The 16695-nt window shown below is 45.2% G+C and overlaps 1 protein-coding gene across 1 annotated transcript in view; it reads left to right on the top strand.

The window, feature by feature from the left end:
- Positions 1-15406, top strand: part of LOC137373090 (zinc finger and BTB domain-containing protein 37-like) — a 330618-nt gene extending 315212 nt beyond the window's left edge. The window contains exon 4 of the mRNA XM_068037958.1: positions 7422-15406. Within this exon, the coding sequence (XP_067894059.1) occupies positions 7422-7904 (483 nt within the window). The 3' untranslated portion in view covers positions 7905-15406. The remainder of the gene's footprint in view (positions 1-7421) is intronic.
- Positions 15407-16695: the final 1289 nt, after the last annotated feature.

Raw genomic sequence — 16695 nt, 5'->3', positions numbered from 1 at the left:
GCAGTGGTTTATCCTGTTCAGCTCTGGAGTCCAGCACTTTCATTATCCCGCTCGTTCTGCATTTATGTTACTGATGCCAATATCCTAGTATGCAAGAACCACTCAGCAGCAGAGTAGTTTGGTTGCCCTAGTCTACTCAGTAGCTCTCAGCTACCCTTTAAGTCGTTAAAATTAGAAAGGAGCTGACTGTACAATAGCACAAGGCATCCTAGTGCTTGTGGCACTGTACTACTAATTATTGTTCTCAGTACAATGCTCAGCTTTCAGCTGCTCTTACACACTTACACACAAGTGGCTGCTGCTTTTCCAACATTACAACAGTGACTTCACTTCAGAAGTATCTCATTGGCTGTAAAGTGCTTTGGGACATCCTGAGGTGGTGAAATCCACAATATTAAGATGTTGTATAAGTGCAGATCTTTCTCTTCTTTGTAGCTCTTGGTTATGCAGAGTCTTTTTTTGGCTGAGAACCTATTCAACCAAATGGTTTTAGAAATAATTCTAAGCAAAATATGGTGGATGCTGAAATAAAAACAGAAACAGGAAATGCTGGAAATACTCAGCAGATCAGGCAACATCTGTGGAGAGAGAAAGAGATCATGTTTCAAAGTCAGTGGCATTTCGTCAGAACTGCAAAAAGTGAAAGAGGAAGAGGGGGGGAAGAATAGAAGGGAAGGTCTGTGATGGAGTGGAAAGCAGGAGAGATTCAATAACAAAAAGGATGATGGTGCAAGGCAAAAGAAGATGGTAATAGAACGAGCAACTGTAAGAGGCCAAGGACTGACAATTGGGAGTGGGGCAGAGAATTAAAACAACAGGCAACTGGAAGCTCCGGGGCGCACTTGTGGACTGAACAAAGCTATTCCACAAAGCGGTCACCTAGTCTGCGTTTGGCCTCCCCAGTGTAAAAGAGACCACATTGTGAGCAGCGAATACAGTATACTAAATTGTAAGAAGTACATGTAAATGGCTCTTCCCCCGAAAGGAATGTTTGGGTCCTCAGACGGTGAGAAGGGAGGAAGTAAATGGGCAGGTGTTGCATCTCGTGCACTTGCGTGGGAAGTGAAGGGTGGTTTGGGAGTGACTGAGGAGTGGACCAGGGTGTTGCGGAGGCAACAGTCCCTTCGGAACGCTGAATGGGAAGGGTATTATGTGCTTGGTGGTAGCAATACTCTGAAGGTGGAGGATGATCCGTTGAATGTGGAGGCTGGTGGGGTGGTAGATAAGGACAAGAGGAGCATTATTCTGGAAGGGAGGGAAAGGGGTGAGAGCAGAAGGGGGGGGATTAAATTGGTTATCCCCTGTAAACAGCTGTAGAGATCGTAATGCGTGGTTAACCTATGCCAGTTATGTGGAACATAGGCTGCAACTTTGTACTGCCTGCTCAGTATAATTTTTTCCGCATGCAGCCAGTGCTGCCAACGCTTTGGCTGCATGCATCAGCCTGGGGATCAATATTGTTAGTAACTCGCACTTCCTAAAGCTAGCGTTCACCTCTTAAATGGAAGGTGCATTGTGGCTAGAGCTGGTGTTGGGGGTCATTCTTCAATTGAACCTGACGTGGAAAAAAGTGTAAAATGGCTGACCATGGAAGAGAGTGGGCAGCCAGGTTTTCAGAGGCTGCATTGGCAGTCTTGGTTGAGGAGGTGGAAATGAGGAGGGATGTCCTCTGTCCTCAGGAGGGGCAGGAGGCCCTCCAGACTCATGATGAGAAGGAAATGGAAACAGATAGCTGCGGGGGCCAAAGCCAGCAGTCTAGTCCTGAGGACCTAGATGCAGTGCTGCATGAGTTTAATGATCTCACACAAATGGTCAGTATCAGTTAGTGCATCTTCAAATGCCATATACCACCAAATGCACTACCAGCCTCAGCCACTGTTAAATTCAGCACACCCCAGCACTCGCCTGCCAACAATCTCTATCAACCAGGACTCAAACCTAACATTCGTATGCCTGACCTCACACACAGAGCACTATTGCAAGCTTCACACCTACATACCACAGTTTTCACACATTGGTAACTATTCAACCATGACAGCAACACCTCTCAAACCGACTACATAACATTTACTGACACATTTCCCTTTCTCTTGCAGGAGAATGTGGAACATAACTGAAAGCAGCAGCAGCTAACCAAAGGGGAGCAGGTGTGTCTGCATTATTTAGCTCCCATGGAGGTGACAGTGCTGGCCATTATGGAAAGGACCATCACTGAGACCATCCCACTTCCCCCTCAACCCTTAATCCCTTCTGATTTACAAGCTGCAGATGGTGTAAGCATGCACGTACATACTTTCTCCTCTCCCCTCAACACAACACAACCCTTATACTTCTTTCATTTCAGATACCCAAGAACTGCAACTTGGTGGTGGAAAAATAGGAAGACCTTAAAGATGAAGAGACACAGTCAGCCTTTCAGTCACAGTCACCAGCTCAGATACTGACACAACATGTAATTTAGAGGATCGCTTAGAGGTAGGATCTGCACGTGGTGAGAGACTGTGCATAAGTACCGCAGCCAAAGGACCAGGTTGTACACTAGTTCTGCTGCAGAGGGCTCAGAAAATGGTCTTTGATGGGCCATGCTACTGAAGAAAGCTGATGGATGTACACAGTCAAATGCTTGGTGCATTAGGAAACCTGCCAGAATGTCTGCCTTCACTGTCAAGGAGCAGAGAGGATTCCAGTTCCAACACGGCACAGGGCTTTGCACATAGCTTGGAGTCCATTCTTCCCAGCATGGAAAGAGTGGACAACTCCATTGACTCATTTGTGTTGTAGCATCTGATGGCCGATGTCTTCGTTCCCATTGCAACACAAGCACTAGCCAACCAACGTCTGAATGCTGCAGTAGCAGCTCAGCTGCTGACACCATGGCTGTGGTGTTCAAAGGGGCTTTCAGCGGGTCACACAATCCATTCTCCAGCAGATTACTAGGATTTTAGAGGCAGTGGCTCCATGGAGCATGATCCTGCTGTCCTCAGTCAAGATGCCAGCATTCCTCTTCTCACCCCTGCCACTCCACCACCAGTGTCTTTGCTGTTAGCTGTCAGCCAGTCAACCCAGACTGAGATGGTGCATTCTGAAGCTGCGTCTTCTAGGTCCAGAGCTACACGAGGTCCACTCTGCAAGGCCATCTGCAGTTTCCTCAATTGACCACCAGCTGCCTTCCACCATCCATACAGCACCTTGTAGGACCACTAGGACAGGCAGAGGCACTAAGGGAATGCACAAGGGGGATTATTTTTGTACGCAAACTGGAATGGTTTAATTTATAAATTTGAATTGGAATAGATATTTTGTGTTGGCTTTTATTTTTGCCAAGGATGATGTGATGGTCAGTGTCAGATGAAAGGTAAGGAGTGTGGTACTGTTGGGGAATTGGTGTTGAGGTTATTGAATTATTTGTACAACCTGGGCGAAAAGGAATTGTTTAGGTTGAAGCTTCTGTTTTTCTCCCTCCGCCTCCTCCTCATGCTCCTTCTTCTCAGCTTCTTGCCTGAAAGGTGGTGGCTAGAGCTATTCCCTCATGATAGCAAGGTGGTGCAGCTAATCTTGAGACCCGCTCAGCTGAGGACTGCAGGGCTTCTCCAAAGTGGTCCAAATGGCAGAAGTGTGATTGCAGGTCACCGATAGTCTGCTCTATCAGATTTCATGTGGCAGCATGACTCTCAAACTCTCATTTTATGCCAGCTGCGCACATGGACATGGGTTGCGAACTGGAGTCATGAAATGTATCGGTAAAGAGTAGCCATTATCGCCCAGTAACTACCCTTTGGTTTTCCTTAATGGTTAAAATACAGCTGGAACGGAAGAATCAAGAGGTGAATTACTCGCCACAGGATTCCCAGCCTCTGCCCTGCTCTTGTAGCCACAGTATTTATATGACTACTGCAGTTCAGTTTCTGGTCAATGTTGACCCCCAGGATGTTGATAGTGAGGGATTCATCAATCGTAATGCCATGGAATGTCAAAAGGAGATGGTTAGATTCTCTCTTGTTTGAGATTGTCATTGCCTGGCACTTGTGTGGTGCAAATGTTACTTGCCACTTATCAGCCCAAGCCTGGATATTGTCCAGGTCTAGCTGTATTTTTTTACACGGACTGCTTCAGTATCTGAGGAGTCCCGAATGGTGCTGAACATTGTGCAATCATCAGCGAACATCCCCACTTCTGACCTTATGATTGAAGGAAGGTCATTGATGAAGCAGCTGAAGATGGTTGGACCCAGGACACTACCCTGAGGAACTCCTGCAGTGATGTTTTGGAGCTGAGATGATTGACCTCCAACAACCACAACCATCTTCCTTTGTGCTACGTATGACACCAACCAGCGGAGTGTTTTCCCCCGATGCCCATTGACTCCAGTTTTGCTAGGGCTCCTTGATGCCATACTCTGTCAATTGCTGCCTTGATGTCAAGGGCAGTCACTCTCACCTCACCTCTTGAGTTCAGCTCTTTTGTCCACGTTTGAACCAAGGCTGTAATGAGGTCAGGAGCTGAGAGGCCCTGACGGAACCCAAACTGAGTGTCACAGAGCAGGTTATTGCTAAGCAAGTGCTGCTTGATAGCACTGTTGATGACACCTTCCATCACTTTACTGATGGTCGAGAATAGACTGATGGGGTGGTAATTGACTGAGTTGGATTTGTCCTGCTTTTTGTGTACAGAACATACCTGGGCAATTTTCCACATTGCCGGGTAGATGCCAGTGTTGTAGCTGTACTGGAACAGCTAGGCTAGAGGCACGGCAAGTTCTGGAGCACAGGCCTTCAGTACTATTGCCGGAATGCTGTCAAGGCCCGTAGCCTTTGCAGTATCCAGTGCCTTCAATCATTTCTTGATGTAACATATTGGCTGAAGACTGGCATCTGTGATGCTGGGGACTTTCGGAGGAGGCCGAGATGGATCATCCACTCGGCACTTCTGGCTGAAGATTGTTGCAAATGTTTCAGCCTTATCTTTTGCACTGATGTGCTGGGCTCCCCTGAGAATGGAGATATTTGTGGAGCCACCTCCTCCTGTTAATTGTTTAATTGTCCACCACCGTTCACAATTGGATGTGGCAGGACTGCAAAGCTTAGATCTGATCCAACATATAAAAGCAAAATACTGCAGATGCTGGAAATCTGAAATAAAAACAAAAAGTGCTGGAAATCCTCAGCAGATCTGGCAGTATCTGTGGAGAGAGAAGCAAAGTTAACGTTTCAGGTCTGTGACCTTTCATCAGAACTGGCAAAGGTTAGAAAAGAATTAGGTTTTGAAGGGGGGCGGGGGAGAGAGAACAAAGGGGAAGGTGTTTGATAGGGTGGAGGGCAGAAGAGATTAAATAACAAAGCTATCATGGGGCAAAGGCAAAGAATCTCAGGACAGCCTTGTTATTTAACCTCTCCTGCCCTCTGCCTTATCAAACACCTTAGATCTGATCCGCTGGTTGTGGGATCACTTAGCTCTGTCTATCGCATGCTGCTTACGCTGTTTGGCATGCAAGTAGTCCTGGGTTATAGCTTCACCAGATTGACACCTCATTTTGAGCTATGCCTGGTCCTGCTCCTGGCATACTCTCTCCTACACTTCATTGAACCAGAGTTGATCCCCCGGCTTGATGGTAATGATAGAGTGGGGGATATGCCGGGCCATGAGGTTACAGATTGTGATTGAGTACAATTCTGCTGCTGCTGATGGCCCACAGTGCCACATAGATGCCCAGTTTTGAGTTGCTAGATCTGTTCAAAGCCTCTCCAGTCCTGATGGCGTGCTAGAGCGTGGCCTCTGTTACATGCAAACAACTACTCAGAGCCACAGATGGGAGCTGGGTGCTAGTGAGGACCAATGAAAGGTGGTACAAGTGTGACAAGTCTGCCCTTTTCAGAGGTACTGCCCCTCCCAGATGCACCCCATACACGCCTAAGCGTAATTACTGTGTCAAAAGCTAAATACTGTGGATACTGGAAATCTGAAATAAAAACAGAAAATACTGGAAATACTCAGCAGGTCAGGCAGCATCTGTGGAGCGAGAAATAGAGTCAGTGTTTCAGGGCAATGACCTTTCATCAAAATGTTACTTTGTACTTTACAAATCTCTAATAACTGATATTCAATGCTGTGAACTTGATTAATTTGAGGAGTAACTTGTATAAGCAGCAACACACACGTTTTAGCCCCCACCTCACTAAAACAGCAGGAGGGACAATTAATTTAAAATATCAACAGTTTCTGTAAATCTTGAAAAGTTTATTTCTTCCCCTACTTTATGCTGTACGTTTGTCAAACAACATGTTCGACCAAAGTGATTCTATCAGCTCCTCCCATATGTGCCTAGAGGATCTGAAAGGAATTGGCAGATAACCTTCTCTCCCATTTCTCTCTTGCTGTCTGCCCATCCCCCATGCCAAACCAATAGCGCTGCTGAAAAACTGGAATTTGTTGTCTGGATAACGATAGGCACGTAATTGCATCTTTTTTACTGGCATCCAGCGAAGTATACCCTTCATCATCTGAAGCAGATGATCCGTGTGTGTCATTAATAGTACATTACAGTTTGGACTTTCTTACCCCACACCCGCTCCACCCACATTACACTTGCTCTTGTATTCATTGCTAGACTATAGTTTCCACAAGCAGACCCTTGAACTGAAAACTGCATCTTTATTCACTACCCTGTACAAGTTAGAATGCTCACGTTTAATAACTTTTAATCAGGATAAATCACTTATTACAGAAAACATGGGATGCCCACTATGTTCTCATGACCTTTGAAAATGGTGGATAACCCACCATTAGATGCTGCCTACAGACTAAATTACTATGTAGGATTTATTTACAGGTGAAATCATATACAGAAGCTCAACATTTAGGAGTCCAAAAGTCTAACGTCACCTTTCAGTACGTCCTGAAGATGGAATCTCAGTTATGTGAAAGGAATTTTTTTTACCTTCCCTCTTAATAGACAAGGTTTCTCTATCTGAAATAATCTATTTCCCCTCACCAAAAAAAAAACCTGAATGCCACATCTGCACTGTAGTAATGAACGGGAACTAATTGTGTACAAACTGATTCTTTAAAGGCGGCAAAAATAATGGGCTGGCTGGACAGGTACATGGTAACAGGAATAATAAACACATCACTACCGACATCAATCAGCGCATAGAGATCACAATATGCTCAATTATGAGCAACAAAGGCATCAGATTGCAGCGATTCAACACTGTGTTGCTTACATTAATAAAAGAAAGTACCCTGAGAGACTTCATTGGCTGCAAACTACTTTGGAACGTCCGGAGGTTGTGAGATGCAGTATAGAAAAGCAAGTCAATTGTGTTCTAACACTGGCAGATTCAGGATAGTCTGATTTTCCACTTTCCTTCCACTTGCCACCCTGTTGCTCGCAGCTTCTGATATGACATTGTGTTCCCTTTCAGACTGACGAGGCCCCCCTATTTGGCGTCAGTGGCTATGAAGAGTACCTCCGGGACCAAGAGGTGGCCGAGCGCTGGTACCGCTACAATCCTCGGCTGACATGCCTGTACTGCGGCAAGTCCTTTAACCAGAAGGGAAGCCTGGACCGCCACATGCGGCTGCACATGGGCATAACGCCCTTTGTGTGTCGGATCTGCGGGAAAAAGTACACTCGCAAGGACCAGTTGGAGTATCACATCCGTAAGCACACCGGGAACAAGCCCTTCCACTGCCATGTGTGTGGCAAGAGCTTTCCGTTCCAGGCCATTTTAAACCAGCACTTCAAAAAGAACCACCCAGGCTGCACACTGCTGGAGGGGCTGCACAGTATCTCACCGGAGACCACCTCCAAGGGACAGAACGGGGAAGAGTCGCCACCTCAGGATGAGGCGAAAGCCATAGGCGAATCGATTCACGCTTCCGTCTCAACTACTGGGCCAGACTGAATGTGCACTGGGGACAGATATCTGTCTGTGGGACCCCAGGGGGCTGTGTTTTCAGTGTTGACTGTTTCATTTGGATTTAGAACCATTTATATAAAGGGTTTTTTTGCAGGAAAGGAAGATTGAGCCTCCCAGCTGTTGCATTGCTGCAAATCACATGTAACTGTTGCTCTTTTAACCTCATGACTATCCCCTGCCTTACGAAGGTCACACTGCAGGAAATGGTCGGACCCTTGCTGCAGGGAGATGGGAATCCCAGGCTGTATCAAGACCAGATAGTTAATGTTCAACAATTAGATCCAGCAGAAAGCATTTCCCTGTACAGGTCACAGGGGTCCCCAAGCACATTGCTATGCACCACTCCCTTGGGCTCATTTCTTAACCTGTCCTGGAAGGGCCCGGGAAACCGGTCCACAAGATCCAGGGCTGCTTCCCCGAAGCTGTTGAAGGGTTTGTTCGTAATTGTCAGCTTTTAGAAGGAACATAAAAGAAACCAGCCCACCTCCTCCCCCGGAAAGGTGGGAGCGTTTGAGGAGTTTTTTTTATTCATTTTCGGCATGTGGCCGTTGCTGGCAAGGCCAGCATTTATTGCCCATCCCTAATTGCCCTTGAGAATGGGGTGGGAAATGATGGGGAGAGGAAGGGGATCTGGAGTGGACCTTCTTAAGCAGATTCTTCAGTGGTGGACTAACCTGTGCTACGAATGGAAAACCCTGCTGTTCTGTACATTTCTGTAAATGACTGACAACAAATGTTTTTACACTATAGATAGTATGTAAAAGAAATAGGGATACTCAAAATGAATGTGCGTGACCAGGTTTGACAGTAGATTTATAGTCAAGTGAATTTGCGTGTGTAATATTTCTCAGAGTAGTGTGTGTCCTTCAATGTGGGGTAACCCTTTGAGGACTGAAGGGCAGTTTTTCTAAAATACCTCCTATAAACCGTCCAATGAAGCAGTTCTGCTTGGGTTTGTGAAGCTGTTTTTATCATAAATGGATAGGGGAAATGTACAGAACACAGTATATTCCATAATTTATAGCATTCCTGGAATAAACTAATAAAGAGACACCAACTCTTAGATTTTAATGCAGAAATGCTTCTGAAGAACAGATTAATTCAGGGTAAGTGGGGAGTGTAGCAGAGGGAGCTTGCAGCTTTTTCACTGACCCTTTAGAAACAGCCCACTTCTCCATGTCGAGATGCTTTCTACTACAGCACACTGACCTGTAGGACAGCTTCACTCTCTCTAAAACTTAAGTTTCACTCTTTACCCAACACTATTTACTGTCCTGGAAACACTTCAAAGCGAATGAATGACACAGCAATAGCAGTGGTGAGGAACACACGGATGATGATTAAAGGAGCTGATAAGATAGAAACTATTTCCTCTGGTGGAAGAGCCAGAACAATAGGCACAACCTTAAAATTAGAGCTAGACTGTTCAGGGGTGAAGTCGGGAAGCTCTTCCTCACACAAAGAGTCGTGGAAATCTGGAACTCCCCCCACAAAAATGCTGGTGAGCTGGAACTGAAAATTTCAAAACCGAGGTTAATAGATTTTTATTAGGTAAGAATAATAAGGGTTACAGAACCAAGGCGGGTAGATGGAGTTAAGATACCAATCAACCATGAGCTAAATGAATGGCAGAACAAGGCTCAAGGGGCTGAATTGTCTCATCTTCCTATGGCAACCGATGACCAGAGACTGTTTGGTGAGGAGACAGGAGGGACATAAAGTGCTTCACATCACAAAAAGACTTGAAAAACTGCATAGGTCAGAGCTGCTGCCAGTCTCAAGGTTTGGGCGATTAAACCTGTAACTTGGCTTTTTATATTTACATTATATTGAACCCTGCCAGGACGAACACAAAGAAAAACCCAGGTGCAGGGCACCAAATTTGGAGGAGGAATGAGATGAGATGAATCCAGCGGTGATTAGATGGCACCGAGGTGGGAAGGAGTTTTATATTGAGGCCCGAGTAGCATATAGATTGGGGTTCATGTAGGGAGTCACATGTTCCACATGGAGCAAGAGGAATAATAGCAAATGTAATACTGATATCATAAGGGGTAGGGGGAGATTGGACACTATTTTAATATGGCGGAGAGAGGGAAGTTATATAAAGAAGATCCAACACAGAAACAAGCCATTCTACCCAACTAGTTCTTGTAAGCAGATACGTATAATTACACTTATCTATCCGTTTCCTTCATCCACTTCTCCATTCTAATCTTGAATGTTCATGTAGTTTATACCTCAACCACTAACCCTGCAAGTGAATTCCCCAGCCTCAACTCTCTAAATGAAGAAGTTTCTCCTTTTTTTATTCTTTCATGGGGTGTGGGTGGCTCTGGCTAGGCCAGCATTTCTTGCACATCCCTAATTGCCCTTGAGAAGGTGATGGCCTTTTTGAATCGCTGTAGTCCATGTGGGGTACGTACACCCACAGTGCTCTTAGGGAGGGAGTTCCAGGATTTTGACCCAGCGACAGCGAAGGAACGGTGACATAGTTCCAAGTCAGGATGGTGTGTGTCTCGGAGGGGAAGGGTTTGGAAGGTGCTGTCGAAGGAGGCTTGGTGCGTTGCTGCAGTGCATCTTGTAGATGGTACACACTGCTGCAACTATGCGTTGGTGGAGGAGGGAGTGAATGTTTGTGGATGGGGTGCCATTAAAGCGGGCTGCTTTGTCGTGGATGGTGCCGAGCTTCTTGAGTGTTGTTGGAGCCGCACTTATCCAGGCAAGTGGAGAGTATTCCATCACACTCCTGACTTGTGCCTTGTAGATGGTGGACAGGCTTTGGGAATCAGTAGGTGGGTTACTTGCCGCAGAATTCCCAATCTCTGACCTGCTTTTGCAGCCACAGTATTTGTGTGGCTGCTCCAGTTCAGTTTCCGGTCAATGGTAACGCCCAGGATGTTGATGGTGGGGATTCAGCGATGGTAATGCCATTGAATGTCATGGGGAGATGGTTAGATTCTCTCTTTGGAGATCATCATTGCCTGGCACTTGTGTGGTGTGAATGTCACTTGCCACTTATCAGTCCAAGCCTGAATGTTGTCCAGGTCTTGCTGCATATGGACTTGGACTGCTTCAGTAGCTGAGATATTGTGAATGGTGCTGAACATCATACAATCATCTGCGAACATCCCCACTGCTGACCTTATGATGGAGGGAAGGCCATTGATGAAGCAGCCAAAGATGGTTAGGCCTAGGACACCACCCTGAGGAACTCCTGCAGTGATGTCCTGGAGCTAAGATGATTGACCTCCAACAACCATCTTCCTTTTTTCCTGACTCCAACACATGGACAGTTTCCCCTTGATTCCCCATTGACTTCTGTTCAGCTATGGCTCCTTGATGCCACACTTGGTCAAATGCTGCCTTGATATCCAGGGCAATCGCTCTCACCTCACCTCTTGAATTCAGCTTTTTTGTCCATGTTTGGACCAAGGTTGTAATGAGGTCAGGAACCAAATGGCCCTGGCAGAACCCAAACTGAGCATCGGTGAGCAGGTTATTGCTGTTTTATGGGCGGCGCAGTGGTTAGCACTGCAGCCTCACAGCTCCAGTGACCGGGTTCAATTCTGGGTACTGCCTGTGTGGAGTTTGCAAGTTCTCCCTGTGTCTGCGTGGGTTTTCGCCGGGTGCTCCGGTTTCCTCCCACCACCAAAAGACTTGCAGGTTGATAGGTAAATTGGCCATTATAAATTGCCCCTAGTATAGGTAGGTGGTAGGGGAATAGAGGAACAGGTGGGGATGTGGTAGGAATATGGGCTTAGTGTAGGATTAGTATAAATTGGTGGCTGATGGTTGGCACAGACTCGGTGGGCCGAAGGGCCTGTTTCAGTGCTGTATCTCTAAATAAATAAGATGGCACTTGATGGCATTGTCGACAACACCTTTCATCACTTAGCTCATGATCAAGAGTAGACTGATGGGGCAGTAATTGGCGGGTTGGACTTGTCCTGCTTTTTATGGATAGGACATGCTTGGGCAATTTTCCACATTGTCAGGTGGATGCCAGTGTTGTAGCTGTACTGGAGCAGCTTGTCTAGGGGTGCGGCTAGTTGTGCAGCACAGATCTTCAGTACCACAACCGGAATGCTGTTAGGACCCATAGTCTTAGCAGTATCCAGTGCCTTCACCCATTTCTGCCAAATCTAGAGCCCTCTAGTTATCTAGAAGCATACAGGGTAAGATAAAGCACAAAAAACTTAATACTTTAGAAAGCCTAGAAGAGTATAAAAGTGCAGGGGTGACGTAAAAAAGGAAATTAGGAAAGCAAAGAGAGGACATTAAAAAATATTGGCAGGTAAAATCAAGGAAAATCCAAAGATGTTTTAAGAGCAAGAGGATAACTAAGGAAAGGCTTATCAGAGATGTACAAGGTAACTTATGCATGGAAGATGTGGGCACGGTTCTTAATGAGTACTTTGTCTTCACAAAGGAGAGGGATGACGCAGATATTGTAGTTAAAGAGGAGGAGTGTGAAATATTAGATATGATAAGCATAATGAGAGAGGAAGTACTAGAAGGTCTGACACCCTTGAAAGTGGATAAATCACCAGAGCCAGATGGATTGTATCCCAGGCTGTAAAGAAATACAGGAAGAAATAGCGGATGCAATGAGGATCATCTTCAAATCCTCACTAGATACAGGTGAGGTACAAGAGGTTTGAAGGTCTGCAAACATACTATTATTTAAAAAGGGTGAAGGGATAGACCAAATAATTATAGGCTGGTCAGTCTGACCTTGGTGGTGGGCAAATTATTAGAATCAATTCTGAAAGATAGGATAAACTGTCACTTAAAAAAGCACGGATTAATCAGGAATAGTCAGCATGCATTTATTAAGGGAAAGTCGTGTCTTACTAACTTAATTGAATTTTTTTGAGGAAATAACAAGGAGGATTGATGAGGGTAATGCAGTGGATATTGCCTACATGGATTTTAGTAAGGCATTTGACAAGGTCCCAGATGGTGGACTAGTCAGAAAAGTGGGAATGTGGTGAGTTGGATCCAAAATTGTTTGTGACAGGAAACAAAGAGTAATGGTCGACAGATGTTTTTGCAAATGGAAGGTGGTTTACAGTGGCATTCCACAGGGCTCAGTGTTGGGTCCCTTGCTGTTTGTGGTATATATTAATGATTTGTACTTAAATGTGGGTGGCATAATTGGGAAATTTGCAGATGACACAAAAATTGGCCTTGTAGTTGATAGAAGAGGATAGCTGTAGAGTTCAGAATTATATCAATGGTTTGGTTGATCCAGAGAAGTGTGAGGTAGTACTTTTGGGGAAGGCAAACAAAGAAAGGGAATGCACAGTAAACAGGAAGATATTGAGAGGGGTAGAGGAAGTCAGAGACCTTGGGGTATATGTCCACAGGTCCCTGAAGATGGCAAGACAGGTCGATAAAGTGGTGAAGAAGGCATATGGAATGCTTTCCTTCATTGGCCGAGGTATATAATACAAAAGCAGGGATGTTAAGCTGGAACTGTATGAAATGCTGGTTAGGCCACAGCTGGAGTATTGCGTAAAGTTCTGGTCACCACATTACAGGAAGGACATAATTGCTTTGGAGAGAGTAGAGAGGAGATTTACAAGAATGTTGCCAGGGCTTTAAAATTGCAGCTATGAGGAAAGATTGGATTGGCTCGAGTTGTTTTCCTTAGAACAGAGGAGGCTGAGGGGTGTCTTAATTGAGGTGTCCAAAATTTTGAGGGGCCTAGATAGAGTAGACAGGAAGGACCTGTTTCCCCTAGTGGAGAGATCAGTTATCAGGGGGCACAGATTTAAGGTGATTGGTAGAAGAATTAGAGGGGACATGAGGAAAAATGTTTTCACTCAGATGGTGATGAGTGACTAGAATTCACTGCCAGGATCGGTGATGGAGGCAGAAACCCTCAACTCATTTAAAAGGTACCTGGACCTGCACCTGAAGTGCTGTAATCTGCAAGGCTATGGACCAGGTGCTGATAGGTGGGATTAGATTTGGCATCTAATTTTTTCAGCCGGCGCAGACACGATGGGCTGAATGGCCTCTTTCTGTGCCGTAAATTTTCTATGGTTTCTTGATATCACATGGAGTGAATCAGATTGGCTGAAGTCTGGCATCTGTGCTGCTGGGGACCTCAGGAGGAGCCGAGATGGATCATCCACTCGGCACTTTTGGCTGAAGATTGTTACAAATACTTCAGCCTTGTCTTTTGCACTGATGTGCTGGTCTAAAGAATTACCTATTCCTCCCATTTTGGTATGATCTGCACATTTCAACACCACTCCCTCTAGGTCTATATCCATATAAATCATTGACAGACAGTGAGCAGAAGTGGCCCCAGAACAAAGCCCTGTGGGACACCTCTACCCACTTGCAACCAACTCTGGAAAACTGCCCTTAACTCCTGTATGTCTGTTTCCTTCCTTCTAACTAAGTTTTAATCTAGTTTGCTATCCTCCCCCTAACTCCATACCTCTTAATCTCCTCTAGTAATCTCATGTGTGATATCTTGTCGGAGACTTTCCTAAAGTCCACATCCACCATATCTCCACATCTACCATCTCTGTTAGCTCCTAAAAATAAAAATCCTGAGTTTTGTCAAGCATGATCAACCCTTCTAAAATCTGTCCTGACTGCTTCTAACTGTTTTATCTTTAACCAGATATGCAGCAATTTCATTGTTATTTAAAGACTCGAAGGTTTTCCCTAATGTGGATGTTTTCTGCTCTGTAATTACCCAGATTAGCACTGTCTCTTTTTTTTTCTAAATGTGTTCTACATTGGCCATTTCCCAGTCCCCTGGCAGACATTCACATTCAATACAGCCCTGAAATATAATTTCATGGGCCTTTGCAGACTCCTCCCTCAGGATCTGACCATGAATCTGTTAGGTCCTGGGGCTGAAGCCTAATTTATCTAAAATTTAACTTTTATCCATCATAGTATCAACTAACAGGGTTCACCTCCTCTCTGATATGTTTCTCTAGTAAAGGCTGATGGCAAGTATTTATTGAAAAGCTTGGGTATTTTATTGATCATCATCTGCAAATTGACACCTGGATGCTGGATTATAACATGGAAGTTGGACATGGAGTGGTTTGGTTGTGAGTGAGGGATAGTGATTGAGGGAGGAGAGGGAGAGGTTGAACAGGCTTTATGAATGTATGTACTTATCAATTACTCTAATATATACTTGTAGATCTCCAATTCACCTGTTTTTTTCCTGTTTTCTGCTTTCTATCCTTCCCTCTCAGCTATCAGGATTGACCCACTTTTATATTTTAAAAATTAATGAATTTTGCTTAATTAGATTCCCCATTGCTAGTGCAAGGATAACAGTGAAGAGAATATTGAAAGCAAAGTCATGTGAAAGCAGGATCAGGCTGAGTTGTGACAATCCAGTAACCTGCTAATACTGAAAGATATCTGCTGAAAAGGCTCAAGTATGAGCCATCTACCAACCCCAGTCGACAGAGGCAGAAACATGGGGGAAATAAAATGACTCTAGACAATTAGTTTTTTTAGTTTTAGAGATACAGCACTGAAACAGGCCCTTCGGCCCACCGAGTCTGTGCCGACCATCAATCACCCATTTTATACTAATCCTACACTAATTCCATATTCCTACCACATCCCCACCTGTCCCTATATTTCCCTACCACCTACCTATACTAGGGGCAATTTATAATGGCCAATTAACCTATCAACCTGCAAGTCTTTGGCATGTGGGAGGAAACCGGAGCACCCGGAGGAAACCCACGCAGACACAGGGAGAACTTGCAAACTCCACACAGGCAGTACCCAGAATTGAACCCGGGTCGCTGGAGCTGTGAGGCTGCGGTGCTAACCACTGCGCCACTGTGCCGCCCAATAAGACGAAGGATGAAATGAATCCCCGAGCTTCTTGATGCTTGCCATTTCAACACCCACCTACCCCTTATCCACCCCCCACCCCCCTCCCGCTCTCATGCCCAAATCTGTATCCTGGGATTGCCGCAGTGTTCGGCAATTGTTTACGCTGTGTGTGTTTTGAGCTGTTGCATTTATTGGACAGCCTTGTGAAGATCAGTGAATAGCAGTTCTGTAATGACTCGATGAAAGTGAGGCTTTCTCCAGCTGGGAGTGAGGCAATCTGACCTTAGCCACTTAAGATGCCATCAATACAACCACTTGGCTGCCAGGGACTGCATGGGGTGACAAAGCTTCCCAACATTATGGCAGTTAGCTGTGAAGTGTTCTGAAGTCATGCTATATAAATGCAAGTTCTTTCTTTCACGTACGGACTTTCTGAATACTGTCCCATTGAGTACATTCTTCCACAAGACCTCAAAACCAGAACAACTTTCGTAAAATTTCACAGAAATAGACTGTTTGGCCCACCTTCCACCTGAGCAGTGCTGTCCTGAAAGTCAGTGTCAGAGCTTGAGCTGACCAAAAGTAACGTCAGGGCTGGCTTCACCCGGAGGAACAGAAGCAGACTGATAAAAAGTGCAGCAGCAGAGCAAGCTTCACCAGAAGGTGCAAGAGTGGAGCAAGAGCAACTTGACACTGGAAGAAATTGGAAGAGTGCCATCAAACGCAGAAACAGTAGAGCGAGTAAGGAGCAGCAGAACCCAAGGAACTAACATTGTGATCGAGGTTAAGTATTGAGGTAAGGATCTAAGATAAGGAACTAGAATAATTAAGTCAGGTTTAATAAAAAGTGAGGTCTTAGGTGTTAAACCTTGTTTTTTTTCTTAAGTTTTATTTCTGCAAAGTTTAGTTAATACTCAAAGAGTGGCATGGCAGGGCA

Source organism: Heterodontus francisci, chromosome 8 (assembly GCF_036365525.1).
Source record: "Heterodontus francisci isolate sHetFra1 chromosome 8, sHetFra1.hap1, whole genome shotgun sequence".
Lineage (NCBI taxonomy): Eukaryota > Metazoa > Chordata > Chondrichthyes > Heterodontiformes > Heterodontidae > Heterodontus > Heterodontus francisci.
This window is presented reverse-complemented; position numbering and strand designations above follow the sequence as displayed.